Source organism: Vigna unguiculata, chromosome 7 (assembly GCF_004118075.2).
Source record: "Vigna unguiculata cultivar IT97K-499-35 chromosome 7, ASM411807v1, whole genome shotgun sequence".
NCBI classification, from domain to species: Eukaryota; Viridiplantae; Streptophyta; class Magnoliopsida; order Fabales; family Fabaceae; genus Vigna; species Vigna unguiculata.
In genome coordinates, this window is record NC_040285.1 from 22,129,439 (window position 1) to 22,140,025 (window position 10,587).

At 36.0% G+C, this 10,587-nt stretch overlaps 2 protein-coding genes across 11 annotated transcripts; both read left to right on the forward strand.

Annotated features, from left to right (window-relative positions):
- Positions 1–1,433: 1,433 nt before the first annotated feature.
- Positions 1,434–4,893, forward strand: LOC114191801. 10 transcript variants are annotated; one of them, XR_003606023.1, is made up of 5 exons: positions 1,436–2,087; positions 2,258–2,331; positions 3,119–3,543; positions 3,622–3,879; positions 3,949–4,893. XR_003606023.1 is itself a non-coding variant. In XM_028081197.1 (3 exons), exons 2-3 carry the CDS (start codon positions 3,680–3,682, stop codon positions 4,433–4,435), a joined length of 687 nt encoding a protein of 228 aa, XP_027936998.1. In that variant the 5' UTR covers positions 3,315–3,543; positions 3,622–3,679; the 3' UTR covers positions 4,436–4,893. The 10 variants fall into 10 exon arrangements, 1 of the variants encoding a protein (XP_027936998.1); XR_003606019.1 differs by having other exon boundaries at positions 1,437–2,087; positions 2,844–3,543; XR_003606021.1 differs by having other exon boundaries at positions 1,437–2,087; positions 2,850–3,543.
- A 3,829-nt stretch (positions 4,894–8,722) lies between these two features.
- Positions 8,723–9,664, forward strand: LOC114191299. The gene is made up of 4 exons (XM_028080469.1): positions 8,723–9,123; positions 9,200–9,275; positions 9,357–9,452; positions 9,535–9,664. Exons 1-4 carry the CDS (start codon positions 8,723–8,725, stop codon positions 9,628–9,630), a joined length of 669 nt encoding a protein of 222 aa, XP_027936270.1. The 3' UTR covers positions 9,631–9,664.
- Positions 9,665–10,587: the final 923 nt, after the last annotated feature.

Sequence of the window (10,587 nt, forward strand, 5' to 3'; positions counted from 1 at the left end):
ATGATGATACATTCGATGTTGTTGTCCACCACAGTGGTATTTTCATACAAAATCGTGGGTTGCATTATATGAATGGGAAAAAATCAACGTGGCCATGTGATCCGGATAGGTGGAGTTACTTTGAAGTTGTAAATGCAATTAAGGAGATTGGGTATGTTAACATTAAGGGGATGTGGTATGTTGTCGAAAGAATGTTTCACCTATTGTCAGATGACAATGGTGCTATAAATATGGTTAATGTTGCTAGGCGTTATGGTGAGGTTCATTTGTTCGTGGTTCATGGTGTGGATGAAGCAGAGATAGTATATGGTGTTGATGAAGAAGAGGTAGGTAATAATGTGGATGAAGATAAAATTTTATACCTCTGTGATGCACCAACTCTTGCATAAGAGGTTAGGGAAATGGATCTTAAGGTTGGAAAAGATGACGTTCAAGGTGCAAATGAGGTTTATGAAGTGCAGGCTGAGGTTTGTGAAGAGCAAGTTCATGGTGAGGTTGGGGAAATGGATGGTGAGGGGGGGAGGAATGGAGGCTGATGTTGATGGTTGTGAGGAGGACCAGGTTGGAGAAATGGATGGTCAAGTGGAAGGAATGGAGGCTGAGGAAGGTGAAGTGGAAGTTCATGTTTGTGAAGTGCAGGTTGAGGTTGTTGAAGAGGCTGTTGAAGTAGAGGTTGGGGATGAGCGTGCTGAAGTAGAGGCCCATGAAGAGGCTGCTGAAGTAGAGGTTGTGGATGAGGGTGCTGAAGTAGAGGCCCATGAAGAGGCTGCTGAAGTAGAGGTTGGGGATGCCAATGGTTTGAATAGGGACAGTGTTGAGGGTCCAAGGCTTGTGGACGTGGATTTGAATGTAGCTAGTGATGTTGAAGTGGAAGCTATGTCTGAAAGTGATGATTCTAGTAGAGGTAAATTTGAAAATAGAGCACATCATTTAACTGAGTTATCTGATGATGAATGGCATTCAGAAGAATTACTCACACTACAAGAAAATTGTTTATTATCTACGAAAAATTATCTATGAAATATTTTTCGTAAATAATTTCATTTTATCTACGAAAAATGATTATAGATAAAATTAAAGTTTGTGAGTAACAAAAAAATAAATTACATACAAAAACTTCGTAGATAAACATAACGTGTTTCAGTAGAAATATTTCATACGAAACTTTGTCTACAAATTTTTGTGTAGAAAATAATTATCACCAAAAAAATAAATAAAAATAATTTTAAAAAAATTACCTACGAAAAAATTTCGTAGGCAAAAATTATATAATTTTTTTATTGAAAATATATCTTTTTTAGGTTAGAGTTTAACATTTTCGCCAATTTTTTTTCTAACTTTATTTAAGATGACACGGTGTATTGTCTAAACGAACAATAATTATGGAGGTTTTAATTTATTTTTTAAGAGATTTGTGACTTGTTTTATTACTTTTCATTTTGTATTTCCCACCTGATTTTTCACTCTCCCATAAATCAAAAAACCTAAGCACCACGAAATCAAAACCCTAAGCACTAATCCTTCTCCGCTGCCGCACCTTCCACGCTAAGGGCATCAACACCTGACTCTGGTCCAACCTCTCGTGTCCGCTCTGCTCTCTCTATCGCCGTCGCGGTGGTTGCTAATACGCCATGTGCTACGACATCTTCCGCCTTAAATAGCAATATCAACCGCTATAATGCCAAAGGCGTTGATGCCATCACAGGTTGCGGCGATTCACGGTCCCAATATGAGGTTGCGTTCAACCACGTCCACTAGAGGAGCTAGGACGATACAAAGGAGTCGACAAATGACGTTGTTTCGAAGCTCTAGAAGGTTCTTCAGTGGTGGAGGGATGTTGACCTCTATTCCTTGAAGATTCAGGCCGCCGCTTCTTCCCAATCCAACACTCACCCCCAACTGAGAAGGGTTCCAGTTGAGTGTTTTTTATGAGTGAGCTTGCCGATTGCAAAACTCGTCATTCAAATCCAAACTGCCAAATGACGAACTTGTGTCCAACAGATGTTAAGGTGCAAGGAGACAATGACGTCAACACCACCAAACATCTCTGGGTTGGTGCAATTGCTGCTATGATGTCTGATGTCTAGGTATTCTCTTCACATAGTCCATTATTCTCTTTGATTTGTGCCTCTTACAAGAGTCTTGAAGTCCTTGATTTCTATTCTCATCAAGTGACTTTCAGATTTTTATTTTACTTTCAGAGGTTTTAATTACTTTGGTTTATGTGGTTCGGGTCCTTGTATTGATCTTTTAGTAGGCCCTGTTGTAGGGGGAACTTCAATTTTGTGTACCTACCCGTTGGATCTTGCTCGTACCAAACTTGCCTACCAGGTAGTTATTTGATTCAGAGCAATATGTTCAACTTGATTTGGATAAGTTCCATAGGATAGTTACTTGCATGAGTTTAACAATAGAAAATGTCTAAGATCTATCTTTTGGTATATTGTTTTAGGTAATTTGGCTTAGTTTTCTCTCAATTATTTTACATAATTATTTTACATGATAGATATGCAAACTAAAAACTATTGGAATAAAAATGAAAATGAATTTGGAGCAAGAGGAAGTCAAAATCATATGCATGATAAGTTACCATTGATTGACGAATACTATATGAGAAATTTTTTGACGAATATTTTTGTAGATAATTATGGACGCTTCGATTTCGTAGATAATGGTCGTAAGTAAATTATCTACAAAACATATTTTCGTAGATAAAATTACCTACCAGCATAATACCTACGAAATTTGCTTCGTAGGTAAGTCGTAGATAAATGCAAATTACCTACGAAAAATTTTGATTACCTACGAAATATTGGCATAGATAATAACAATATTTCTTGTAGTGTCAGTGGGTCAGATAACGAGAGTGAATCAGCTGGGGATGAAGAAAATAATGATGAAAGGACAAGATGTGGTCCATTCCAGACATTTGTAATGCCAAAAAGTATGGCAGATTACAAATGGGAAGTAGGAACTGTTTTTCTAGACCCATGTAAAGATTCCTTTGTCTCTTGTAGACCCATCATAGGTCTGGATGATTGTTTTTTAAAAGGAAAATACAAAGGTGAGTTGTTAAGTGTTGTGGGTAGAGATTCTAATGATCAGTTACTGCCCTTAGCGTATGCTGTTGTGGAAGTTGAAAACAAAGAAACTTGGACATGGTTTTTGGAATTGCTTATTGGTGATCTTGGAGGTATTGACGTGTGTGGGACAATGACCTTTATTATTGTCCAACAAAAGGTATGTTTAATTTATGTTCAATTTATTAATTTTTGTTTACTGTTGTAAATATTAATAATGTAATCATTGCACAGGGATTAGTGTCCGCCATTCAGGACCTATTACCCACTGCTGAGCACAGGTTTTGCATGAGACATCTATATGCAAATTTCAGAAAAATATTCTCTAGCCAAAAAATAAAGATACTCATGTGGAAAGTGCTAGGAGCACACACACAACATTTTTGGAAAGAGTGATCTTAACAATTAAAGAGCTCAATATTGATGCTTACAGATACCTTATTGCTATAGCTATAGCTCCAAGGTATCTCTATCTCTATAATATTTTTGTACAAATACTTGATTCATGTGCATACCAATATTGATGCTATTATTGATTTAGGTTCTGGTCCAAATCTAGATTTAGTGGTCGAGCCATATGCGACACAATTGTCAACAATATGAGTGAAGCATTTAATAGTGTCATAGTGGATGCTAGAGGCAAACCCATAATCACCATGCTTGAGGAAATCAGAGTTTATTTAATGGAAAGGTGGGCCACTAAGAGAAAAAATGTTACAACTTTTGAAGGAAACATCTGCCCCAAGGTCCTTGACAAACTACATAAGGAAAAGGAGTTAACCAAATATTGGATCCCAAGGTTATGTTTTTGTCTTTTTTTAACACAATCAACTTATTTGCGTACTGATATTTGTAATGATATTTGCAGCTGGTCAGAGGAAAAGCTATTTGAAGTGAGGCACATATACATGGTTGGAGATACGTACACAGTCAATGTGGATGCTCAACATTGCAGCTGCAAAAAATGGCTTCTAACTACTATCCCTTGCTGTCATGCTATTGCAGCAATGAATTTCATCAATGTCAATGCTGAGGACTTCATACCAATCTGGTTCAGGAGATCCACCTACGAAGAAATATATCAATCCATCATCTTTCCAGTCAATCGTGAAGTCTTATGGGAAAGAACTCCCTACCCTGAGGTCCATCCACCACATAAGAGAATCTTACTAAGAAGACCCAAGAAAAAAAGAAGGTTGGAAGAGTGGGAGTTGAGAAAGGATAACACACAAATCAACAAAGGAGGTCACAGAAAAAAAAATGTAGCATATGTTGTCAGATTGGCCATAACAGGAACAATTGCCCAGATAAGCCTATGGATGAGCATACTGCACCACCTACTGAAACTGCATTAGATGCCCAAACTAAACCACATGTTGACCATGCTAACCTTGCTGAGGGAACTACAACACCTGTTGAGACTGCACCAGATGCCCAAACTGCTGAGAATGCATCAACTGCCGAAACTCCAACAACTCAACCACCAAGGAATGAAGTGGAGAGTCAAGCAGCACCACTACCAGCACTAGACGAACCATCTCAACAGTTTAGGATGAAATTACAGATTAGGAGGAGGCCATGATAGTAGCTACAGATGTCTTAGTTATTTTTTGGAATTTCTGATGTAGAATTCATTATTGATGTACTGCATTTTTGTATTTGTTTTATTTGCTCTTAGAATCTGAGTTGAAATTGTGGCTCCAATTTTGAAAGGGTTTAGGTTTACACCTAAATGGAACTGTCAAATAATACTTTGCTTTTTTGGTTAACATTGCAAGTTTTATAAGGGTATATTTTGAGTTGTTCCACCTGGAATTATGAATCATACTTTAATTTTCTTAGTTCACTGTGCAAATTCCATATGTGTATATTTTTAGTTGTTCCGTCATAAAAAGAATTGTCAAAGTGCACTTTGACTCTCTTTGTTCACATGAGAAATTTTGAGTTGCCTCTTGTTATTCGGACTACTAATGAATTATTTATGTTTCTTTTGATGGTTTGTTGGCCTAGTTGGAATATGATTTTTTTTGTCCAATTGGTTTTTGAGCCATTTATTAAATTTAAGAAATTCAAATTTATTTTTCTATCAAAATTTAATTTTGAGTTGGACTAGTACTTCAAATTTTGACATTTGGTAGAAAATCCAAATGGAGTTGGGTGAGGTGGGTATCCTAAATTGAATTGATCGGGTGTGGTTCAAAATTTTTATTCTTAGTAAAATTTACATGCATATGCAAAGTTGTCGTCTTGAAATGTTTGATGAAGCTTTTTATATTGATCACATGTAACACATCTGTTTCCAATTTTACCTATAACTTGAGTTGATTCCAATTTTGGAAGATAACCATGTAGAATGTAAAAAAAGCATCAATGGATGTGGCAAAATATTTAAAATTGAACTATGTGGGTAGCTGTCAGAATGTTGTCGAAAAAGTCACTAAAGTTGTGGCTGTGGTTGAGAAACCTTGAAAAATAAGAGACTTATTATACATAATTAGAGGATATTCTCTCATCTAAATCAAAGATTATAGGCCTATATAATTCTATTATTCAAGTAAATATTGTATTCTGATTCTAAAGTTTTTTGTACGTGGATCTGATTCATGTTACCTTATGTCTTTGCAAATCTTTTTGATGAGGGGACAATGTGCTTTGAATTGAACGTTCTTTGCCATTATATTGCAGAAATCTTTATAGTTAAAGGTGATTCAGCTGGAGGAAGTGCTAAGCAACGACATAACAGGCGCTTCTAGGTAAAATATACATGTTTCCATTGAAAGAAGAGAATTGGAGGAATATTAATGAACTTCTCGTATTTGATTATTCCACTACTTTATTAATCACTTATTCATTCAATGCACATACACCATTTAGCTATTTAGTTGTTTCATTTTCATTCTTTTAAAATAAAGGCTTCACAAACTCATATAGCTAAAATAATTTTGTTTTGTAAGATTTTCCCTTGCTTTGTTTAATTTATGTCTAGTTTAATATGTTTACCGTGGATACGGTATATTATCTATGTGATGTATTTAAAAGTAAATTTCAGTTGCTTTTGAATCTTACTACTGCATTCAAATTATGATTCATGATTCAAAAATTTGCTTGGTGATTTATAACTGAAATCTCAATTTGATAACCTTGCCTAAAAGATTGAGTTCTTAGGCAGTGACAGATGAACACACTCATTGGTTTTGTTATGTCTATGGGCAGTGTTAGGAAACAGATCTCATGGTGATTTATGTAGCAAAGTTCACACAGTAGAATAAGGCTTTTGTTGTTGTCATTAAAGCTTTATGTTACCTTTTGAGTATAAGAAAACATTATAACTAAGGTAATGTTGTGATGAGTGGAAATATTAAATTGAGAATGTTGTTTTCATACTACTAATGCTTATTTTTCTACTTCTTCTAATCACTTGAATTCTGTTTACTGACATGTGGAGCACTTTGTTAGATTGGACTTCATTGTGTATAAAAAAATTATTTAGAGTTATGTAAGTGCATCTATTTATCAGAGCATATTTGATGCAGGTCATTCTCCCTCCGAGGGGTAAGATTCTGAATATTGAAAGGAGGGATGAAGCAGCAATGTACAAAAATGAAGAGATCCAAAATTTAATTTTCGGGCTTGGTTTTGGTGTGAAGGTTAAAATACTTCCTGTTTCATTAATTTGCTATTAATGACCGAGTTAAAGCGCACAAATAAACTGATAAAAAAACACAAATGAATAATTAGTGAAAGTTCTGAAAGACAGGCACTAGTGCATTTTAGAGCTTTTACATAGCAGTATATGTCTCGGTTCCTGCGGACCCGCTGCATATAAGCACGCGGTGACAGTTTTGTAATTACATTCATCATTTATGCCTCGGTTGTCATACTAACCGAGGCATATGGCTAAAAAAAATTTTGACTCCACGCGTTGACCCATAATTTAATTTATTTATTTTTTTTACTGAAGCAATATGTCTCAGTTCTCTTTTAACCGAGGCAGTAGAGACATGTAAAAATTTTGACCACTGCGTTGACCCATAATTTGAATTTTTTTACTGAAGCAATATGCCTCGGTTCTCTAATAACCGACACAGTAGTGAGACAATATGCCTCGGTCCAGCGCCTACCCGAGGCAGTAAGGATACAATATGCCTCGGTTTCGAATAACCGAGGCAGTATCCCTTTGTAGGGTTAAAAAACCCCAATTTCTTCATTGTGCAACGACCTTCATCTTCTCTGATTTCTTCTGTGAGCCTTCACCTTCTCCGGCCAGCCTTCATCTTCTCCGACGACCAGCACCACCGTCCCGCACAGCTCCCACCGTCCCGCACACCTTCGACGCTCCAGGCCAGCATTTCGTCGCCTGCACCACACCGCACCACCCTTCTCCGACGACCAACGCAGCTCTGCGCCACCATCCCGCACAGCTCCCAGCGTCTCGCACACCTCTGAAGCACAGCTCCCACCATCCTGCACACCTCTGACGCTTCAGGCTATCGTTTCGTCGCCTGCCCCGCAACGCCGCAACTTCTTCTTCTTCTTAGACCAACCACCACCGTCGTTGCACCGTCAAGAAGCCGTGCACTGCCACCGGAGCCGCTGCGTGTTCTTCGAGCAACCATCACCAACATCCACTGCGATTTTGTTTAGTCTGCCTGCACCGCCACTGCACGCACCTCGAGGAGGTTCTTCCGGTGCCACTGCCATTGCCTCCATTCAATCCCCCGCTCCTTGGTATGTTTATTTTTACAATTTGGATTGTTTTTGGATTTGCCTGGATTTAATTTTTTGGATTGTTTGTATGTTCTTATATTTTCAATCTTGAATTTGAGATTATTAAAAATATGGAAGAAAGTTTGGATTGTTTGTACTAGGAGATAATTTGGATCCTAGGAGTTAGTGTGTATCAATTTCATGAGAATTTATTTTAAACTTTTGACAGTGTTCACGTACTACCCTTGTTGTTCGACTGTGGGTACGATTGATTCTCCTCTGTTGCTACTCACGTCTCACGCTCCAGGTTCTTAATTTTATCATGAGCTTATAATTGTTTAGTATATTGTTTATTTAGTATGTTTATTTATTTATATTTTAAAGTAAATCAATTTATTTTGTTTGATCTCAAATTGTCGTTGCATGGAGTTAGCCATAGTTTCCCGTTTGAGATTGAATACGGAAATTATTTACTTGTCTTCAAGTATTTTTTTAAAGAATATGTATTTTTTTTTTAAAAGGAGACAATACTAATAATTTAAATGTATTCAATCTTGAATATTCTGGTTGGACAGTTTAAGAAGATTAATCACTTTTTAATAGTTTATTAGTGCATGTCTATTTTAATATACATATCTCAATATTCATGAATATTTGTCAATTGTGTTTTGTATTGATCTTTGGGTGCATATTTGAATGTGGTTAATAATCACTTTCATTTCGTGTAATCTGAAGACCAATGCGAAATGCTAGCAAAATTTCGTGAAATTTAAGATATGTGTTTTAAAATTAATATGTACCAATAAACTAGAAGAAATGAATCTTCTTGAATGGGATAGGGTCACACCTTAAATACAAAAGTGAGGTGATCATTCATTTAAAGATTACTAAAATTGTTTACTGAAATTGTTCACACAATTTCAGTATATAAACGTATGGATCGAGACTGGATTTACTTGCCACACATCAGTGTTGAATATGAGAAAGGAGTAGAAGAATTTATACAATTTACGCAACGTTATGAAGGTAGAAGTGATGATGAAGTGAAGTTTAGATGTCCTTGTGTGAACTGTTTGAATGCGAGAAAGTTGAATGCAACTGCAATTAGGGAACATCTTATATGCGATGGTTTCCTTCCAAGTTATACAATATGGACATGGCATGGCGAATTAATAGACTTCCCAACTGTCTCCCGAACTGAAAATTTTGTGGATTCCATCATGGAAGATCAACGTGAAGAAGACAAATTAGAGGACATGATCCGTGATGTTGGCGCTGAAGCTCTTGCCCAAGCGCACGTGTATGAGACAATCTCTACTGATTTAGAGACTCCGTTGTATGTTGGTTCAACCTCAATTTTATGAACTTTCTTTCTTATATAATTGTATCTTAACACCTTACCTTTTTCATAGTTCAATCGCTGCACATAGCATGTTGTTAGGGAAATCAACTACTATGACAAAAAGGCTAGCATGGTCGAGCATCAAGGTTTGCTATTTTGGTCTACAGTATTATAATTATTCAATTTCTTTTCTTCATCAATTACTTATAAATGTGCATTCATTGTAGTGTAATTTACAAACCGGCTCATATGAGTGCAGTTACTATGTAATGCAATGGATATCAACCATTGTACGTGCTCGTATCACAAGTGGTTGGGAAACGGTAATAATTTCACTATATGAAATACTTATATGCAATTTTGTCTTAGTTTATATACTAATTTAAATTATTCTCTTGTGTGCAGAGATTTGGTACCAGTACATCAATCCCCGTCAAGTCCATCAAATATTTAAGGATAGCTTTGGCAAAGTATATTATTCAAATGTACAATAGTACTTAGTATATTTGTTTATGAAAGCATATGATATTGTAATGAGTGCTACGATTTGAATAGTATTTAAGTATTGTAATGAGTCCATCAATTGTAATATGATATTGTTTCTGACTGGTTCTGGTTTTCTGGTTCAAAATTTGCAGGTTAAATGTGCTAGATTTGAATGAAATAGGACCAGAATTTAAAAAAAAAAAAAAAACCTTTATACCTCGGTTGTAACCAAAACCGAGGTAGAAGACTATTCGAATTTTTAATTTTTTTTTTAAATGGCCATATGCCTCGGTTAGACCAGAACCGAGGCAGTAAAGTTAACTTTCTGTCGCGGTTAAAACAGACCCGAGGCAGAAAGTATATTAAATTTTTTTATTTTATGAATTTCTGATACTCATTAGGCCTCGGTTGTGCGAAAACTGAGGCAGTAAATATTAAATATGCCTCGGGTTATACCCGAGACATAAAATACTAGCTTTTTACCTCGGTCGTATATGCAGCGATTGAGGACCGGAAACCAAAAGCTGGAAATAACGGCTGTCATTTCCCTTCTCTGCACTAGTGAGGCCACAGTTAAGTGTAAATAAATTATAGAATATTACTAAATTGAGATATCTTCAATTGCTAAATTGTAAGTTTTTGTCTTTGTCATTTTCTTCTTAATTATATTGAAATAGAAGTAATTTGATATTTGATCGAGAGTCTAGTGGAAAAGTAACTTGCATGAAGTTCAAATTTGAAAAAGTAAATCCAATCTTTAAATTGATGAGATTTCCAAATGGAGGCCAACAAAAGAACCAAGTTAACATCAATTAATGTGATTTTATTAAAAGTGAATTTAGAGTAACTTGGTAGAAGTTTTGTGCACTGTTGTCATGGTATTATCTCAACCTTTTTGAGTTGCTGGATATATTCAATCACTCTTATCATTGCAGCGGTGGATGTTGTTGTCTACGGGAAATTAGTATTTAA